Consider the following 23,776-nt stretch of genomic DNA (forward strand, 5'->3'; position numbering starts at 1 on the left):
GTGGACACCAAGGCCACTAGGAAGAGGATAGTGGACACCAAGGCCAGTAGGAAGAGGATAGTGGACACCAAGGCCACTAGGAAGAGGATAGTGGACACCAAGGCCACTAGCAAGAGAGTAGTGGACACCAAGGCCAGTAGGAAGAGGATAGTGGACACCAAGGCCACTAGGAAGAGGATAGTGGACACCAAGGCCACTAGCAAGAGAGTAGTGGACACCAAGGCCAGTAGGAAGAGGATAGTGGACACCAAGGCCACTAGGAAGAGGATAGTGGACACCAAGGCCACTAGGAAGAGGATAGTGGACACCAAGGCCAGTAGGAAGAGGATAGTGGACACCAAGGCCACTAGGAAGAGAGTAGTGGACACCAAGGCCAGTAGGAAGAGGATAGTGGACACCAAGGCCAGTAGGAAGAGGATAGTGGACACCAAGGCCACTAGGAAGAGGATAGTGGACACCAAGGCCAGTAGGAAGAGGATAGTGGACACCAAGGCCACTAGGAAGAGGATAGTGGACACCAAGGCCACTAGCAAGAGAGTAGTGGACACCAAGGCCAGTAGGAAGAGGATAGTGGACACCAAGGCCACTAGGAAGAGGATAGTGGACACCAAGGCCACTAGGAAGAGGATAGTGGACACCAAGGCCAGTAGGAAGAGGATAGTGGACACCAAGGCCACTAGGAAGAGAGTAGTGGACACCAAGGCCACTAGGAAGAGGATAGTGGCCGCGTGAAAGTGAGTCTTTTGTTCCCTCATCTCTACTTTCTCTGAAGCCCTTCCATTCACAGCAGTGTGAATGGAAGGGCTTCAGAGAAAGCTGTAAATTACTCATCTAGCGCATGGGCACACACACACACACACACACACAGACACACACACACACACATTGTATCGTCGTCCCCAGACAGCTCTGTCCGGTGTGCTTTATGACTTGTTTACTTTAAATTACCTGTGTGTCGCCTGTTGGGCTCCATAAAATGTTCTATGATGATATTATTCCCCCGCTGCCTCTCGTCCTGTGGCTCTCTGCATTTAAACGTCCATAAATCACCCTGTGAAGCCTCTTTGTGTCCATGGAGAAAACTGGTCTGACTTTGGGAGTGCAGAGGCTGCAGACGGCTGCGTGTCGTCTGCTCCGTCAGGCGGCAGCTGGTGGAGCTTCTGGTCGGGCTGCCGGCTCACGTCACCTGCCCCAGCCGGAGGTTCACCTGCAGAGCATCGTCACGGCAGAAGCCAGCCGCAGGCGGGGAGGACACCGTGATGAACTCTGCCATTGATAATCAGAGTTCAACATTCAAATATATGTACTCACTACTTCATCAGTGTCATGGGGCATTTCATGAATGAGTATTATAATCACTGTGAGGAACGGCCTCAGCGGAGCTTCTGCTCCTCCAGCAGAGGAACACAGCTGCAGGAGGACCATCACTATATATATATATAGACTCGTCAGATCTAACTTCAGATGATCAGCTACTTTTAAGTGAATTAGATCTCATGAGACGCCGTCAGCTGGAGAGCTTCATCACATCTTCATCACATCTGATCATCAGACGAGGAAAGAGCGAATCAATACTTCTGAGGCTGAAATGAAGAATGAGCATTCAGCAAGGATGTCTCTCTCTCTTTGTCAACACACATATATCTGCCTGTAATTTCCCGCTTGCGGGATCAATAAAGTATACATCTATATATATATATATATATATATGTGTGTATAAATATATAACCTGTATAAGTATGATGGACATGTATATATTTGTGGTACTGGCTATTTCCTGAGGTTCTGACGAAGTGAGTGTTTGTGGAGCCAGGGGGTCCACCTGAAGGTGGAGTTCACCTGAAGGTGGAGTTCACCGGGGGGACCCCATGCGGTTCAATGGGAACGTGAGACCACTCAGTCTCAAGTCTCCCTCTCTCCCTCTCCATCCAGGTGGCCAACCTCGCCTGCTCCATCTCCAACAACGAGGAGGGGGTGAAGCTGGTCCGGATGGCTGCCACTCAGATTGACAGCCTGTGTCCACAGGTGGGAACGCCTTCACACACACACACACACACACACACACACACACACACACACACACACACACACACACACACACACACACACACACACACACACACACACACACACACACACACACACACACACACACACACACACACACACACACACACACACACACACACACACACACACACACACACACACACACACACACACACACACACACACACACACACACACACACACACACACACACACCTGTCTAAGGCCTGGTTCCTCCATCAGACCTGGTTCTCTGAGCTCTCCCAGGAGATGTGGTTCTTGTTGTCATGCAGTTGTCATGGTGATACGGTTGATGTTGCGTAATGGTCTGTGGTGTGAAGTCTCCGCAGAGTGAGTCGCCATGACGACAGTGACTTCTTTATTAAATCCTGTGACATGTTGGCCTGAAGCCAATGTTCATCTTTCAGACGACATCTTTCCCAAACCCCTTTAGAGAAGAGGACTCTACCTAGATCCCTTTAGAGAAGATGTTGTTGTTGTTGTTGACCTCACCGTGGCCCCTCCCCCCCGCAGGTCATCAATGCGGCCCTGACCCTGGCCGCGCGGCCCCAGAGCAAAGTGGCCCAGGACAACATGGACGTGTTCAAGGACCAATGGGAGAAGCAGGTCCGCATCCTGACGGAGGCCGTGGACGACATCACCTCCGTGGACGACTTCCTGTCTGTGTCAGGTACCACACCTCCAGCTGGGCTGCTGGACTGATGACTCACCGTCACACCACCACACCGTCACACCGCCACACCACCACACCGTTACACCGCCACACCGCCACACCACCACACCACCACACTGTCACACCACCACACTGTCACACCACCACACCGTTACACCGCCACACCGCCACACCACCACACCACCACACTGTCACACCGCCACACCACCACACCACACCACACCGTCACACCACCACACCGCCACACCACCACACCGTCACACCACCACACTGTCACACCGTCACACTGTCACACCACCACACCATCACACCACCACACCGTCACACCACACCGTCACACCACCACACATCACACCGTCACACCACCACACCGTCACACCACCACACGTCAGACCGTCACACCGCCACACGTCAGACCGTCAGACCGCCACACCACCACACTGTCACACCACCACACCGTCACACCACCACACCGTTACACCGCCACACCGTCACACCGCCACACCGTCCACCACACTGTCACACCACCACACCGTCACACCACCACACCGTCACACCACCACACCACCACACCACCACACCGTCACACCACCACACCACCACACCACCACACCGTCACACCACCACACCGCCACACCGTCACACCACCACACCACCACCACCACACCACCACGTCACACCACCACCACACCACCACACCACACACCACCACACCACACACCACCACCACCACACCACCACACCGTCACACCACACCACCACCACCACCACACCATCACACCGTCACACCACCACACCGTCACACCACCACACCACGTCACACCACCACACCGTCACACCACCACACCACCACACCGTCACACCACCACACCACCACACCGTCACACCACCACACGTCACACCACCACACCGTCACACCACACCGTCACACCACCACACAACCACACCGCCACACCACCACACCGTCACACCACCACACCGTCACACCACCACACGTCACACCGTCACACCACCACACCGTCACACCACCACACCGTCACACCACCACACTGTCACACCGCCACACCGTCACACCACCACACCGTTACACCGCCACACCGCCACACCACCACACTGTCACCACCACCACACTGTCACACCGCCACACCACCACACCGTCACACCACCACACTGTCACACCACCACACACCACCACCACCACCACCACCACACCACCACACGCACCACCACCGCCACACCACCACACTGTCACACCACCACACTGTCACACCGCCACACCACACCACCACACCGTCACACCACCACACCACACCACACACCACACCACCACACCGCCACACCACCACCACCACCACCACACCACCCCCACCACCACCACCACCACACCACCCCTACCACCACACCACCCCCACCACCACCACCCCACCACCACCACACACCACCACCACACCACCACACCACCACACCACCACACCACCACACCACCACACCACCACACCACCACACCACCACACCAGCACCACCACCACACCACCACACCACCACCACACCACCACCACCACACCACACCACCTCTACCACCACACCACCCCCACCACCACCACCACACCACCCCTACCACCACCACCCCACCATCACCACCCACACCACACCACCACCACCACACCACCACACCACCACACCACCACCACACCACACACCACCACCACACCCACACCACCACACGTCACACACCACCACACCACCACACCACCACACCCACACCACCACCACCACACCACCACACCACCACCACACCACCACACCGTCACACCACCACCGTCACACCACCACACCACCACACCACCACACCACCACCGTCACACCACCACCACACACACGTCACACCACCACACCACACCACCACACGTCACACAGCCACACCACCACACACCTGTCACACCACCACCCACACCACCACACCGTCACACCACCACACCACACACCACCACACCACCACACCACGTCACACCACCACACCACACCACCACACCACCACACCACCACACCACACCACCACCACCGTCACACCACCACACCACCACCACACGTCCACCACCACGTCACACAGCCACACGTCAGACCGCCACAGTCATACGTCACACCACCATACCACCACACCACCAACACCACCACACCACACCACCACCACCACCACACCACCACACCACCACCACACCACCACACCACCAACACCACACCACACGTCACACCACCACCACCACACGTCACACCACCACACCACCACACCGTCACACCACCACACCACCACACCGTCACACCACCACACTGTCACACCACCACACCGTCACACCACCACACCACCACACCACCACCACACCACCACACCACCACACCGTCACACCACCACACGTCAGACCGCCACACCACCACCACACGTCAGACCCCCACACGTCACACCACCACACCGTCACACCACCACACCGTCACACCACCACACCACCACACCGTCACACCACCACACCGTCACACCACCACACCACCACACCGTCACACCACCACACGTCACACCACCACACCGTCACACCACCACACCGTCACACCACCACACCGTCACACCACCACACATCACACCGTCACACCACCACACCGTCACACCACCACACCATCACACCGTCACACCACCACACCGTCACACCACCACACCGTCACACCACCACACCGTCACACCACCACACCGTCACACCACCACACTGTCACACCACCACACCACCACACCGTCACACCGCCACACCGTCACACCACCACACCACCATGTCACACCACCACACCACCACACCGTCACATCACCACCACACCACCACACCGTTACACCACCACACTGTTACACCATCACACCATCACACGTTACACCACCACACCGTTACACCATCACACTGTTACACCGTCACACGTTACACGTCACACGTTACACCGTCACACATTACACCACCACATCGTTACACCACCACACTTACACCACCACGCCGTTACACCATTACACCATCATACCATTACACCACCACGCCGTTACACCATCACACCATTACACCATCATACCATTACACCACCACACTGTTACACCATCACATTGTTACACCATCACACTGTTACACCATCACATTGTTACACCACCACACCGTTACACCACCACACCGTTACACCACTACACTGTTACACCATCACATTGCTTCACCATCACACCATTACATCATCAGACCATGACATCACACCATCACATTAAATCCTCACACCATTACACCATCACACCATAACATTATCATACCATGACATCATCACACCATCACATCATTACATCATCATACCATGATATCACACCATTACACCATCACACCATAACATTATCATACCATGACATCATCACACCATCACATCATTACATCATTAAATCCTCACACCATCACACCATCACTGTCAGATCTTTGTGACGGGGTGAGGCTCAGGCGCAGAGTTACAGGCTGGACGCAATATAAATAACAAAAAAGCACTCTTTAATGAGGCAAAACAGTTTACAAAAAAACAAGGTCCAAAAGGGGCAGACAGAGGATCGTCGGTCGGGGCAGGCAGGGTCAGATACGACAGACAGGACGACGGGAAAAAGACACGGAACTAGAGCCAACAATCCGACAGCAAACAAGGGAAAGACTGACACAATATATAGGGGGAGAAACACAGGTGTACGACATCAGACTAACGAGACAAGAGGGGCTGAGGGCAGGTGCAGGGAATTAACCAATTAAGACTGAGAAGACACAGAGGAGACACAGAGGAGACACAGAGGAGACTCAGGGGAGACATAGGAGACACGGAGGAGACAGAGGAGACACAGAGGAGACACAGAGGAGACATAGAAGACTCAGGGGAGACATAGGAGACACGGAGGAGACACAGAGGATACACGGAGGAGACAGAGGAGACACAGAGGAGACATAGGAGACACAGAGGAGACACAGAGGAGACATAGGAGACACGGAGGAGACATAGAGGAGACATAGGAGACACAGAGGAGACTCAGAGGAGACACAGAGGAGACATAGGAGACACAGAGGAGACATATGAGACACAGAGGAGACATAGGAGACACAGAGGAGACATAGGAGACACATAGGCGACACAGAGGAGACACAGAGGAGACACAGAGGAGACACATAGGAGACACAGAGGAGACATAGGAGACACAGAGGAGACAGAGGAGACATAGGAGACACAGAGGAGACATAGGAGACACAGAGGAGATATAGGAGACACAGAGGAGACAGATGAGACAGAGGAGACATAGGAGACACAGAGGAGACACAGAGGAGACACAGAGGAGACATAGGAGACACAGAGGAGACACAGAGGAGACACAGAGGAGACACAGAGGAGACATAGGAGACACAGAGGAGACACAGAGGAGACATAGGAGACACAGAGGAGACACAGGAGACACAGAGGAGACATAGGAGACACAGAGGAGACACAGGAGACAGAGGAGACACAGAGGAGACACAGAGGAGACATAGGAGACACAGAGGAGACATAGGAGACACAGAGGAGACAGAGGAGACACAGAGGAGACATAGGAGACACAGAGGAGACATAGGAGACACAGAGGAGACATAGGAGACACAGAGGAGACATAGGAGACACAGAGGAGACACAGAGGAGACATAGGAGACACAGAGGAGACACAGAGGAGACATAGGAGACAGAGGAGACACAGAGGAGACATAGGAGACACAGAGGAGACACAGAGGAGACATAGGAGACACAGGAGACAGAGGAGACACAGAGGAGACACAGAGGAGACATAGGAGACACAGAGGAGACATAGAGGAGACACAGAGGAGACATAGGAGACACAGAGGAGACAGAGGAGACACAGAGGAGACATAGGAGACACAGAGGAGACATAGGAGACACAGAGGAGACATAGGAGACACAGAGGAGACATAGGAGACAGAGGAGACACAGAGGAGACATAGGAGACACAGAGGAGACATAGGAGACACAGAGGAGACATAGGAGACACAGAGGAGACACAGAGGAGACATAGGAGACACAGAGGAGACATAGGAGACACAGAGGAGACATAGGAGACACAGAGGAGACATAGGAGACACAGAGGAGACATAGAGGAGACATAGGAGACACAGAGGAGACATAGGAGACAGAGGAGACATAGGAGACACAGAGGAGACATAGGAGACACAGAGGAGACATAGGAGACAGAGGAGACACAGAGGAGACATAGGAGACACAGAGGAGACATAGGAGACACAGAGGAGACATAGGAGACACAGAGGAGACATAGGAGACATAGGAGACACAGAGGAGACATAGGAGACACAGAGGAGACATAGGAGACACAGAGGAGACATAGGAGACACAGAGGAGACATAGGAGACACAGAGGAGACACAGAGGAGACATAGGAGACACAGAGGAGACACAGAGGAGACATAGGAGACACAGAGGAGACATAGGAGACACAGAGGAGACATAGGAGACACAGAGGAGACACAGGAGACACAGAGGAGACATAGGAGACACAGAGGAGACATAGGAGACACAGAGGAGACATAGAGGAGACACAGAGGAGACATAGGAGACACAGAGGAGACATAGGAGACACAGGAGACACAGAGGAGACACAGAGGAGACATAGGAGACACATAGGAGACACAGAGGAGACATAGGAGACACAGAGGAGACATAGGAGACACAGAGGAGACATAGGAGACACAGAGGAGACATAGGAGACACAGAGGAGACATAGGAGACACAGAGGAGACATAGGAGACACAGAGGAGACATATGAGACACAGAGGAGACAGTGGAGACACAGAGGAGACATAGGAGACACAGAGGAGACATAGGCGACAAAGAGGAGACATAGGAGACATAGGAGACACAGAGGAGACATAGGAGACACAGAGGAGACACAGGAGACACAGAGGAGACAGAGGAGACATAGGAGACACAGGAGACACAGAACACAGGAGAAACAGAACCGGGTGTTAAAATCACACCATCACATCATTACATCATCATACCATGACATCATCACACCGTTACACCATCACACATACCATGACATCATCACCATCACACATCATCATACCATGACATCATTACACCGTTACACCATCACACCATCACATCATCACATCATTACATCATCATACCATGACATCATCACACCATCACATCATTACATCATCATACCATGACATCATCACACCATCACACCATCACACCATCACATCATTACATCATCATACCATGACATCATCACACCATCACACCGTCACATCATTACATCATCATACCATGACATCATCACACCATCACACCGTCACATCATTACATCATCATACCATGACATCATTACACCGTTACACCATCACACCATCACATCATTACATCATCATACCATGACATCATCACACCATCACATCATTACATCATCATACCATGACATCATCACACCATCACACCATCACACCGTCACATCATTACATCATCATACCATGACATCATTACACCATCACACCATCACATCATCACATCATTACATCATCATACCATGACATCATCACACCATCACACGTCACATCATTACATCATCATACATGACATCATTACACCGTTACACCATCACACCATCTCACTGATGATGGCACAGACCTTTAGTTTCAGGTCATTAACCCCTGAATGTTCCACGCTGCTCCACCATGACCACGGACCAGAACCAGACACGAGTCCTTCCGCTCACTGTTGTTGTTGTTGTTATTGTTGTCCTCCAAGAGAACCACATCCTGGAGGATGTCAACAAGTGTGTCATCGCTCTGCAAGAGGGCGACGTGGACACTCTGGACCGGACCGCCGGCGCCATCCGGGGCCGGGCCGCCCGCGTGGTCCACATCATCAACGCCGAGATGGAGAACTACGAACCCGGAGTGTACACGGAGCGCGTGCTGGAGTCCATCAAGCTGCTGTCGGAGACGGGTGAGTCACGGGAGGTCACCTGGAGGTCACAGGGAGAGGTCACATGGATGTCACCTGGAGGTCACAGGGAGAGGTCACATGGAGGTCACCGGGAGGTCACAGGGAGAGGTCACATGGAGGTCACAGGGAGGTCACAGGGAGAGGTCACCTGGAGGTCACTGGGAGGTCACAGGGAGAGGTCACAGGGAGGTCACAGGGAGAGGTCACCTGGAGGTCACAGGGAGAGGTCACATGGAGGTCATCGGGAGGTCACAGGGAGAGGTCACAGGGAGGTCACCGGAGAGGTCACCGGGAGGTCACAGGGAGAGGTCACATGGAGGTCACCTGGAGGTCACAGGGAGAGGTCACATGGAGGTCACAGGGAGAGGTCACATGGAGGTCACCGGGAGGTCATCGGGAGGACCTCTCCCGGTGACCTCCTGCAGGTCACAGTCAGGTGTTACATAGATGTGAGTCAGGTGTTACATAGATGTGAGTCAGGTGTTACATAGATGTGAGTCAGGTGTTACATAGATGTGAGTCAGGTGTTACATACATGTGAGTCAGGTGTTACATAGATGTGAATCAGGTGTTACATAGGTGTGAGTCAGGTGGTACATAGATGTGAGTCAGGTGTTACATAGGTGTGAGTCAGGTGTTACATAGATGTGAGTCAGGTGTTACATACATGTGAGTCAGGTGTTACATAGATGTGTCAGGTGTTACATAGATATGAGTCAGGTGTTACATAGATATGAGTCAGGTGTTACATAGATGTGAGTCAGGTGTTACATAGATATGAGTTAGATGTTACATACATGTGAGTCAGGTGTTACATAGGTGTGAGTCAGGTGTTACATAGGTGTGAGTCAGGTGTTACATACATGTGAGTCAGGTGTTACATAGATGTGAGTCAGGTGTTACATAGATGTGAGTCAGGTGTTACATACATGTGAGTCAGGTGTTACATAGGTGTGAGTCAGGTGTTACATAGATGTGAGTCAGGTGTTACATAGGTGTGAGTCAGGTGGTACATACATGTGAGTCAGGTGTTACATAGATGTGAGTCAGGTGTTACATAGATGTGAGTCAGGTGTTACATAGATGTGAGTCAGGTGTTACATACATGTGAGTCAGGTGGTACATACATGTGAGTCAGGTGTTACATAGATGTGAGTCAGGTGTTACATACATGTGAGTCAGGTGGTACATACATGTGAGTCAGGTGTTACATAGATGTGAGTCAGGTGGTACATACATGTGAGTCAGGTGTTACATACATGTGAGTCAGGTGTTACATAGATGTGAGTCAGGTGTTACATACATGTGAGTCAGGTGGTACATACATGTGAGTCAGGTGTTACATAGGTGTGAGTCAGGTGTTACATACATGTGAGTCAGGTGTTACATACATGTGAGTCAGGTGTTACATAGGTGTGAGTCAGGTGTTACATACATGTGAGTCAGGTGTTACATAGGTGTGAGTCAGGTGTTACATACATGTGAGTCAGGTGTTACATAGATGTGAGTCAGGTGTTACATAGATGTGAGTCAGGTGTTACATACATGTGAGTCAGGTGTTACATACATGTGAGTCAGGTGGTACATAGATGTGAGTCAGGTGTTACATAGGTGTGAGTCAGGTGTTACATACATGTGAGTCAGGTGTTACATAGATGTGAGTCAGGTGTTACATAGATGTGAGTCAGGTGTTACATAAGTGTGAGTCAGGTGTTACATACATGTGAGTCAGGTGGTACATAGATGTGAGTCAGGTGTTACATAGATGTGAGTCAGGTGTTACATAGATGTGAGTCAGGTGTTACATAAGTGTGAGTCAGGTGTTACATACATGTGAGTCAGGTGTTACATAGATGTGAGTCAGGTGTTACATAAGTGTGAGTCAGGTGTTACATAGATGTGAGTCAGGTGTTACATAGATGTGAGTCAGGTGGTACATAGATGTGAGTCAGGTGTTACATAGATGTGAGTCAGGTGTTACATACATGTGAGTCAGGTGTTACATACATGTGAGTCAGGTGGTACATAGATGTGAGTCAGGTGTTACATAGGTGTGAGTCAGGTGTTACATAGATATGAGTCAGGTGTTACATAGATGTGAGTCAGGTGTTACATAGATGTGAGTCAGGTGTTACATACATGTGAGTCAGGTGGTACATAGATGTGAGTCAGGTGTTACATAGGTGTGAGTCAGGTGTTACATAGGTGTGAGTCAGGTGTTACATAGGTGTGAGTCAGGTGTTACATAGATGTGAGTCAGGTGTTACATAGATGTGAGTCAGGTGTTACATAGATGTGAGTCAGGTGTTACATACATGTGAGTCAGGTGTTACATACATGTGAGTCAGGTGTTACATAGATGTGAGTCAGGTGTTACATAGGTGTATTACCGGGCACAGTAGATGAGTCATAACACGCTCTCCACCCACGTGTCCCGGCTGTAAATTAGAGGATCAAGTGCTCTACAACCAGTGAGGGGAGAAGTAAAGACACTTTGAAAATAATCACTGTGAGAACCAGACTTCAAGTCTCTCTCCATGAACGCATGTCTTGTAACATCTTTAATCAGAACACCTTGTTCAGTTGGACTTGAGGGGCAAGACTGGAAGAGACACCCTTCACATTGTTATCCATTGTTACAATGATGTGAAAATAGGTTTTAGCCAGAACAGGGAACAGATGAAGAGGTAAACAGAGGAGATGAGGAGAGCCTGAGAGGAGGTTATCATGGAGATCAGCTGGAAGAAGCTCATCACCTGCCATGTTCTCCTGGATTTCTTCTTGAGTTCAGATACTTATACTCACGCACATACACATTATGTAATATATATATATTTGTATATACAGGACTGTCTCAGAAAATTAGAATATTGTGATAAAGTTCTTTATTTTCTGTAATGCAATTAAAAAAACAAAAATGTCATGCATTCTGGATTCATTACAAATCAACTGAAATATTGCAAGCCTTTTATTCCTTTAATATTGCTGATTATGGCTTACAGCTTAAGAAAACTCAAATATCCTATTTCTAAATATTAGAATATCATGAAAAAGTATACTAGTAGGGTATTAAACAAATCACTTGAATCGTCTAATTAACTCGAAACACCTGGAAACATTTTCAAATGTTTGATTTTGTTTTGCTGTTATAAATCTTTTTTACTTGGTCTGAAATATTCAAATTTTATGAGATAGGATTTTAGAGTTTTCTTAAGCTGTAAGCCATAATCAGCAATATTAAAAGAATAAAAGGCTTGCAATATTTCAGTTGATTTGTAATGAATCCAGAATGCATGACATTTTTGTTTTTTTAATTGCATTACAGAAAATAAAGAACTTTATCACAATATTCTAATTTTCTGAGACAGTCCTGTATGTATATATGTATATATATTAGTGCTGTGAAAAATAACGCGTTAACTCAGTTAATTAAATTACAGGATTAATTAGTTATTTTTTTTTAACGCATTTAACGCATGCGCAGAATGAGCTTCCAGTCCGTCTGTTGTTGGTCGTCTCTCCAGCAGCGTGTCATTCTGTCTCTAGTGTCGCGTTAACACGACTCCGATCTCCGTCTCGCGCGCCGCAGAGCTCGGATGCCGGCGTGTGCGCGAGACGGAGACGAAAAAAAGTCACTTGTACCCCCCCCGTCAACAACTCTTCTCGGAGCTCTTGCCTGTCTTGAGAGCCTGTAAATGTATATATGTGATTAATCATGATTAATCCACAGAAACCTGTGATTAACCTGATCAAAATTTTTAATCATTTCACAGCCCTAATATATATATATACATATATATATGTGTGTGTGTATATAATGATGCGAACAGCGTAAAAATGGGACGAGGACAGTAAAGAGAGACAATCACAAATCCTTTGCTTTGGCTGAAGCATCCCAGCTAGCGTAGTTTGAAGATAAAACTTTATAGCAAACACAGATGACAAAACCTTGGAACATTAAATGAACGACTATTTGTGCCGAATAAATTCAGCGTGACGCAAATAGCATAACGAGAATAGTGTAACACGATTAGCATAACGAGATTAGCGTAACACCATTAGCATAACGCGATGAGCGTAACGCGATTAGCGTAACGCGCTTAGCGTAACGCGGTAAGCGTAACACGATTAGCGTAACGCGATTAGCGTAACGCGATTAGCGTAACACGATTAGCGTAACGCGATTAGCGTAACGCGATTAGCGTAACACGATTAGCGTAACGCGCTTAGCGTAACGCGGTAAGCGTAACGCGATTAGCGTACCGCGATTAGCGTAACACGATTAGCGTAAAGAACACGATTAGCGTAACGCGATTAGCGTAACACGATTAGCGTAACGCGCTTAGCGTAACGCGGTAAGCGTAACGCGATTAGCGTACCGCGATTAGCGTAACACGATTAGCGTAAAGAACATGAATAGCGTAACGCGGGTAGCTGGTATTCTGGTATTCATCATTATTATAAAGTAATATAATAAATATAATACTTTGTAATATGCGAAGTCTTCCTGGATCACTTTGATTCTGACAACACAAATAACAAGAGCAATGTGGGCGTGTGCCGGTTTGAGTGTTTCCTGCTATGACGGTAACGTCCTGGCTGAGTTGAGCGTCACCGCGGTGCTGTGAGGTTCGTTCGCTTCCATTGTTCTTCCAGAACTTCTCCCTTTAGATGAGCGTACGCCTCTGGGCCGAACACATCCGACACGGTCACATTTAATTCCTCCTCACCATCAGCAACTTTGCTCATTAAGAGCTTGGAGAACATTAAAATATTTCTATTTAACGCCTTCCCAGCAATTCCCAAGAGCCTATTTTACGCTTCTGCAGTAAGTGGATTAAACTGAATTAAAAATGAAAAGGAAAAGGAGAGCGTCTTCTGGAGTGCCTTTTATGTTTGGTACAGCTTGTGTTTGATTTCAGACTGAAGAGACACCTTTAGTGCAAGCTAATTGAATTAGTTCACCAGCGGAAGAAAGAGTGATAATAAAGTGATGATAAAGTCCACCGTCTGATGCCGACCCTCTAAGAGTTCAGTCGTCATGGAAACACACAGCAGACCACTCGGCTGATGTTTCTCACCCTCCAACAGAGGAACGTCTCCTCCGTCTCCGCTGAGGATTCCCTCTGAATGTTAGAACACGTCTCGTCACTTGTTGAGGCAGAGGAACACGTTACTAATTAATAAGGCTCCAGGTAAACCACGGCCTCTGGTATGACGACGCGGGACAGAACCGACGTCTGCAGAGGTCCGGTCCATTGATCCAGAACCGACGTCTGTAGACGTCCGGTCCATTGATCCAGAACCGACGTCTGCAGAGGTCCGGTCCATTGATCCAGAACCGACGTCTGCAGAGGTCCGGTCCATTGATCCAGAACCAACGTCTGTAGACGTCCGGTCCATTGATCCAGAACCGACGTCTGCAGAGGTCCGGTCCATTGATCCAGAACCAACGTCTGTAGACGTCCGGTCCATTGATCCAGAACCGACGTCTGTAGACGTCCGGTCCATTGATCCAGAACCAATGTCTGTAGACGTCCGGTCCATTGATCCAGAACCGACGTCTGCAGAGGTCCGGTCCATTGATCCAGAACCAACGTCTGTAGACGTCCGGTCCATTGATCCAGAACCGACGTCTGCAGAGGTCCGGTCCATTGATCCAGAACCAACGTCTGCAGAGGTCCGGTCCATTGATCCAGAACCGACGTCTGCAGAGGTCCGGTCCATTGATCCAGAACCAACGTCTGTAGACGTCCGGTCCATTGATCCAGAACCGAAGTCTGCAGAGGTCCGGTCCATTGATCCAGAACCGACGTCTGTAGACGTCCGGTCCATTGATCCAGAACCAATGTCTGTAGACGTCCGGTCCATTGATCCAGAACCGACGTCTGTAGACGTCCGGTCCATTGATCCAGAACCAACTGGGACTTTTATTTTGTGGCTTTTGTTTGTCTCAAAAGAATCTGTTCATTTATTGAGAGGATGAACTCGAGCGCTAGAGTCGTTATACTGCTACGTACACACACACACATACACACACACACACACATACGTCCACACACACACACGTCCACACACACACACGTCCACACACACATACGTCCACACACACACATACGTCCACACACATACGTCCACACACACATACGTCCACACACACATACGTCCACACACACACATACGTCCACACACACACATACGTCCACACACACACATACGTCCACACACACGTCCACACACAGGAAGCGGAGAGGAGAGCACACCCCCATCTCCATAGACGGAGTTGCAGTAGAGAGGGTCAGCAGCTTCAAGTTCCTCGGCGTGCATCTCCGAGACCTCCACATGGACCACGCACACCACTCACGTGGTGAAAAGGGCTAACAACGCCTGTATTTCCTTAGGCGACTGAGGAAATTCAACATGGCCCCCCGCATCCTCAGAACATTCTACACCAGTACCATCGAGAGTGTTCTGACAGGTTGCATCACCGTCTGGTACGGGAACTGCACCGCCCTGGGCGTAGGGCACTACAGAGGGTGGCGGTCGGCACAGTACATCATTGTTGGTGAGGTGACTTCCCTCCATCCTGGACATATACACCAAGCGGTGCGTGGCCAGGGCCAAGCGGATGCTGAAGACAATAACCACCCCGCCACAAACTGTTCACCTTCTACCGTCAGGCAGGCGATACCGCAGTATCAAGTGCCGCACAAACGAACTGAGGGACAGCTTCTTCAGTCAGGCCATCAGGCTGCTGAACAAGGACTGAGACCCTCATTAACACTATACACCAGAACATATTCTGTGAATATCTATGGCCATGGTGTATATTTTATTACATTGTTTTATATATATATATATTGTATATACATATTGTATGTATATACATATATATATATATAGTCTCAAAAAGTGTATATTTTTTATTGTTGTTTTATATATATATTGCCATGATGTATATTCTATTACATTGTTTTATATATATTGTTAATACTTTCTTCTTTTTTTGTGTGTGGATATTGTATAGTTTATTCTCATTCTTATTCTTTTTTTAGTCTGCTACTGCTGTCGGGTGTTTTGCACATATAAATTTCACGAACCGATTATACTTGTATAAAAGGAGATGTGACAATAACAACTTGAAACTTGAAACTTGAAACACACACACACACACACACGTCCACACACACATACGTCCACACACACATACGTCCACACACACACACGTCCACACACACATACGTCCACACACACACTTCCACACACACACACACACACATCGTACACACACATCGTCTACACACATCGTACACACACATCGTACACACACATCGTCACACACACATCGTCTACACACATCGTCTACACACACACATCGTCTACACACACATACGTCACACACACATACGTCCACACACACCCACACGTCCACACACACACACACACACCGTCCACACACACTTCACACACACTCGTCCACACACACACATTCCGCACACACACACATTCCACACACACGTCCACACACACATACGTCCACACACACACTTCCACACACACACACTTCCACACACACACACTTCCACACACACACATACGTCCACACACACACACACGTCCACACACACACGTCCACACACACACACACGTCCACACACACACACACTTCCACACACACATACGTCCACACACACACACACTTCCACACACACATACGTCCACACACACATACGTCCACACACACACACACGTCCACACACACACACTTCCACACACACACACACTTCCACACACACACATACGTCCACACACACACTTCCACACACACATACGTCACACACACATACGTCCACACACATCGTCACACACACTTCACACACACACATCGTCCACACACATACGTCCACACACACACACACACTTCCACACACACCACACACACATCGTCCACACACACGTCCACACACACATACGTCACACACACACACGTCCACACACACACGTCCACACACACACGTCCACACACACATCGTCCACACACACACATACACACACACACTTCCACACACACATACGTCCACACACACACATACGTCCACACACACACACACACACTTCCACACACACACACACTTCCACACACACACATACGTCCACACACACACACACACACTTCCACACACACACACACTTCCACACACACACATACGTCCACACACACACTTCCACACACACATACGTCCACACACACATACGTCCACACACACACGTCCACACACATCGTCCACACACACATCGTCCACACACACACGTCCACACACACACATCGTCCACACACACATACACACACACATACGTCCACACACACATCGTCCACACACACACGTCCACATACGTCACACACACGTCCACACACATCGTCCACACACACACACGTCCACACACACACACGTCCACACACACACACGTCCACACACACATACGTCCACACACACACATACGTCCACACACACACACGTCCACACACACACATCCACACACACACATACGTCCACACACACACACGTCCACACACACATACGTCCACACACACACATACGTCCACACACACACACGTCCACACACATCGTCCACACACACATCGTCCACACACACATCGTCCACACACATACGTCCACACACACACATACGTCCACACACACATACGTCCACACACACATACGTCCACACACACGTCCACACACATACGTCACACACACACATCGTCCACACACACATCGTCCACACACACACGTCCACACACACATACGTCCACACACACACATACGTCCACACACACACACGTCCACACACACACACACGTCCACACACACACACGTCCACACACACATACGTCCACACACATACGTCCACACACGTCCACACACACATCGTCCACACACATACGTCCACACACACACGTCCACACACACATCGTCCACACACACACATCGTCCACACACATACGTCCACACACACATACGTCCACACACACACGTCCACACACACATACGTCCACACACACACATACGTCCACACACACACTTCCACACACACATACGTCCACACACACACATACGTCCACACACACACACACGTCCACACACACACATACGTCCACACACACATACGTCCACACACACATACGACACACACACACACGTCCACACACACACGTCCACACACACACATCACACACATACGTCCACACACACGTCCACACACACACGTCCACACACATGTGTCTCCTGTCTCATGTCTCATACCCTGTCTCCTCCCTGGTCATGTCTCCCTCATGTCTCCTGTCTCCTGTCTCCTGTCTCAGTGATGTCTCCTGTCTCACACCCTGTCTGTCATGTCTCCACTCATGTCTCCATGTCTCATGTCTCATGTCTCCTGTCTCACACACATCCTGTCCACTCATGTCTCCCTCCCTGTCAGTCATGTCATGTCCCTGTCTCATGTCTCCTGTCTCATGACTCATGTCTCCTCCTGCAGTGATGTCTCATGTCTCATGTCTCCTGTCTCCTGTCTCATGTCTCCTCCCTGCAGTGTCTCTCCTGTCTCATGTCTCCTGTCTCATGTCTCCTGTCTCATGACTCATGTCTCCTCCCTGCAGTGATGTCTCATGTCTCATGTCTCCTGTCTCCTGTCTCATGTCTCCTCCCTGCAGTGATGTCTCATGTCTCCTGTCTCCTGTCTCATGTCTCCTCCCTGCAGTGATGTCTCCTGTCTCATGTCTCCTGTCTCATGTCTCCTGTCTCATGACTCATGTCTCCTCCCTGCAGTGATGTCTCATGTCTCATGTCTCCTGTCTCATGTCTCCTGTCTCATGTCTCCTCCCTGCAGTGATGTCTCCTGTCTCATGTCTCCTGTCTCATGTTCTCCTGTCTCATGTCTCCTGTCTCATGACTCATGTCTCCTCCCTGCAGTGATGTCTCCTGTCTCATGTCTCCTGTCTCATGTCTCCTCCCTGCAGTGATGTCTCCTGTCTCCTGTCTCATGTCTCATGTTCTCCTGTCTCATGTCTCCTGTCTCATGACTCATGTCTCCTCCCTGCAGTGATGTCTCCTGTCTCATGTCTCCTGTCTCCTGTCTCATGTCTCCTCCCTGCAGTGATGTCTCCTGTCTCATGTCTCCTGTCTCATGTTCTCCTGTCTCATGTCTCCTGTCTCATGACTCATGTCTCCTCCCTGCAGTGATGTCTCATGTCTCATGTCTCCTGTCTCCTGTCTCATGTCTCCTGTCTCATGTCTCCTGTCTCATGACTCATGTCTCCTCCCTGCAGTGATGTCTCATGTCTCATGTCTCCTGTCTCATGTTCTCCTGTCTCATGTCTCCTGTCTCATGTCTCATGTCTCCTGTCTCATGTCTCCTGTCTCATGTTCTCCTGTCTCCTGTCTCATGTCTCCTGTCTCATGTCTCATGTCTCCTGTCTCATGTCTCCTGTCTCATGTTCTCCTGTCTCCTGTCTCATGTCTCATGTCTCCTGTCTCATGTTCTCCTGTCTCCTGTCTCATGTCTCCTGTCTCCTGTCTCATGTCTCATGTCTCCTGTCTCATGTTCTCCTGTCTCCTGTCTCATGTTCTCCTGTCTCCTGTCTCATGTCTCCTGTCTCATGTTCTCCTGTCTCATGTCTCCTGTCTCATGTTCTCCTGTCTCATGTCTCCTGTCTCATGTCTGTCGAAGGTTGGGAAAAGATGACCAGGACGGCAAAGTACAATTCAAAACAATGTGGATTTAATTAAGTGTGGAAGAACAAAAGTCTCAAAGACACAAAACATTTAACGTGCAGCACGGGCCTGGATGAAGTCAGCTCAAAGCATCGTTCAGTAACAGACTGGAGTTCTCCAGGAGAACATGGCTCTTTATATCTTTAAGAGCAGCGTGATTAGATGATATAGATGGAGACGTCACTCGGTTTAATCTTTGTCCGTCTCATCGTTGGAGCTCAGGGTGGTCCCACCCTCTGGGCTCCGACAGCACTGGTTGGTTAAAACAGATGGAGGTGTTCCTGGTTTAGACTTTGAACACCTTCTGATGGAGCTCAGGGTGGTGCCACCCTCTTGGCTCACGATCTTCTCGCCATCATCATAATCAGTGTGTGTGTATGTTGTTCTCCATCTAAAGCAGGAGCTGTGCAGTTTCTTTAATATAATAGAAACTAAAAGGCATTGAAACTATCTGTTGCTTTCATAAACAAGTTCTTTGACGGTGACAGGTACGGCTCTTATTTAAATCTCAATTCTACGACTGAGCAGTCAGGATGAGGTCAGAGCCAAGGGTTGCACAGAGTTCCTGATTATCTTCCCTGTGTGGATGTCATCTTCTGGCCGAGGTCAAGAAGTGTTTGTTCCTACAGTATCTGTGCTTCTTATCCAGCAGTGTCAGTATGTTCCATGTGGGTGAGCATGAGCATGAGCTGTTCTCTCTGGTCAGAGCCCGAATGCCATAGAAGGACACAAGGTTTGGTGCTTCGGGGCCTTAATGCAAAGCGAGGGACATGGGGGACTATGTATGCATTTTATATTCTTAACATGTCTCATGTCTCATGTCTCCTCCCTGCAGTGATGTCTCATGTCTCCTGTCTCATGTCTCATGTCTCCTCCCTGCAGTGATGTCTCATGTCTCCTGTCTCATGTCTCCTGTATCATGTCTCCTGTCTCATGTCTCATGTCTCCTGTCTCATGTCTCCTGTCTCATGTTCTCATATCTCCTGTCTCCTGTCTCGTGTCTCCTGTCTCATGTTCTCCTGTCTCATGTTCTCCTGTCTCATGTCTCCTGTCTCATGTTCTCCTGTCTCATGTCTCCTGTCTCCTGTCTCATGTCTCCTCCCTGCAGTGATGTCTCCTGTCTCATGTCTCATGTTCTCCTGTCTCATGTCTCCTGTCTCATGTCTCCTCCCTGCAGTGATGTCTCATGTTCTCATGTCTCATGTCTCCTGTCTCATGTCTCCTGTTTCCTGTCTCCTGTCTCATGTCTCCTCCCTGCAGTGATGTCTCATGTCTCCTGTCTCATGTCTCCTCCCTGCAGTGATGGTCTCATGTCTCATGTCTCCTCCCTGCAGTGATGTCTCATGTCTCCTGTCTCATGTCTCCTGTCTCATGTTCTCCTGTCTCATGTCTCCTGTCTCATGTGCTCATGTCTCCTGCCTCATGTTCTCATGTCTCATGTCTCCTGTCTCATGTTCTCCTGTCTCATGTTCTCCTGTCTCATGTCTCATGCCTCATGTTCTCCTGTCTCATGTTCTCCTGTCTCATGTCTCCTGTCTCATGTTCTCCTGTCTCATGTCTCATGTTCTCATGTCTCATGTCTCCTCCCTGCAGTGATGTATCATGTCTCCTGTCTCCTGTCTCATGTCTCATGTCTCCTGTCTCATGTTCTCCTGTCTCATGTCTCCTGTCTCCTGCCTCATGTTCTCATGTCTCCTGTCTCCTGTATCATGTCTCCTGTATCCTGTCTCCTGTCTCATGTCTCCTGTCTCATGTTCTCCTGTCTCATGTCTCCTGTCTCATGTTCTCCTGTCTCCTGTCTCATGTCTCCTGTCTCCTGCCTCATGTTCTCCTGTCTCATGTCTCCTGTCTCCTGTATCCTGTCTCCTGTCTCATGTTCTCCTGTCTCATGTCTCCTGTCTCATGTCTCCTCCCTGCAGTGATGTCTCCTGTCTCATGTTCTCATGTCTCATGTCTCATGTCTCCTGTCTCATGTTCTCCTGTCTCATGTCTCCTGTTCTCCTGTCTCATGTCTCCTGTCTCATGTCTCCTCCCTGCAGTGATGTCTCATGTTCTCATGTCTCATGTCTCCTGTCTCATGTCTCCTCCCTGCAGTGATGTCTCATGTTCTCCTGTCTCATGTCTCCTGTTTCCTGTCTCCTGTCTCATGTCTCCTGTCTCATGTCTCCTCCCTGCAGTGATGTCTCCTGTCTCATGTCTCCTCCCTGCAGTGATGGTCTCATGTCTCCTCCCTGCAGTGATGTATCCTGTCTCCTGTCTCATGTCTCCTGTCTCATGTCTCATGTTCTCCTGTCTCCTGTCTCATGTCTCCTGTCTCATGTCTCCTGCCTCATGTTCTCATGTCTCATGTCTCCTGTCTCATGTCTCCTGTATCCTGTCTCATGTCTCCTGTCTCATGTCTCCTGTCTCATGTTCTCCTGTCTCATGTCTCCTGTCTCATGTCTCCTCCCTGCAGTGATGTCTCCTGTCTCATGTCTCATGTTCTCCTGTCTCATGTTCTCCTGTCTCATGTCTCCTGTCTCATGCCTCATGTTCTCATGTCTCCTGTCTCATGTCTCATGTCTCCTGTCATGTTCTCCTATCTCCTGTCTCATGTTCTCATGTCTCCTGTCTCATGTCTCCTCCCTGCAGTGATGTCTCATGTCTCCTGTCTCATGTCTCATGTCTCATGTCTCCTGTCTCCTGTCTCATGTTCTCATGTCTCATGTCTCCTGTCTCATGTCTCATGTTCTCCTGTCTCATGTCTCCTGTCTCATGTTCTCCTGTCTCATGTTCTCATGTTCTCATGTCTCATGTCTCCTCCCTGCAGTGATGTCTCATGTCTCCTCCCTGCAGTGATGGCCTTATGTCTCCTGTCTCATGTCTCCTTCCTGCAGTGATGGTCTCATGTCTCATGTCTCCTCCCTGCAGTGATGGCCTCATGTCTCCTGTCTCATGTCTCCTTCCTGCAGTGATGGTCTCATGTCTCATGTCTCCTTCCTGCAGTGATGGCCTCATGTCTCCTGTCTCTTGTTTCCTTCCGGCAGTGATGGTCTCATGTCTCATGTCTCCTGTCTCTTGTCTCCTTCCTGCAGTGATGGCCTCATGTCTCATGTCTCCTTCCTGCAGTGATGGCCTCATGTCTCCTGTCTCTTGTTTCCTTCCGGCAGTGATGGTCTCATGTCTCATGTCTCCTGTCTCTTGTCTCCTTCCTGCAGTGATGGCCTCAT

The 23,776-nt window shown here is 49.6% G+C and overlaps 1 protein-coding gene across 2 annotated transcripts in view; it reads left to right on the plus strand.

The window, feature by feature from the left end:
- The window catches only part of ctnna2 (catenin (cadherin-associated protein), alpha 2), a 161,490-nt gene that overhangs the window by 103,683 nt on the left and 34,031 nt on the right, over positions 1–23,776 (plus strand). For both annotated transcript variants that reach the window (XM_056410226.1, XM_056410225.1), the window contains 3 exons: positions 1,933–2,025; positions 2,584–2,740; positions 9,595–9,795. In XM_056410226.1, the coding sequence (XP_056266201.1) occupies positions 1,933–2,025; positions 2,584–2,740; positions 9,595–9,795 (451 nt within the window). The remainder of the gene's footprint in view (positions 1–1,932; positions 2,026–2,583; positions 2,741–9,594; positions 9,796–23,776) is intronic.

Source organism: Pseudoliparis swirei, chromosome 24 (assembly GCF_029220125.1).
Source record: "Pseudoliparis swirei isolate HS2019 ecotype Mariana Trench chromosome 24, NWPU_hadal_v1, whole genome shotgun sequence".
In the NCBI taxonomy this organism is placed as follows: Eukaryota; Metazoa; Chordata; class Actinopteri; order Perciformes; family Liparidae; genus Pseudoliparis; species Pseudoliparis swirei.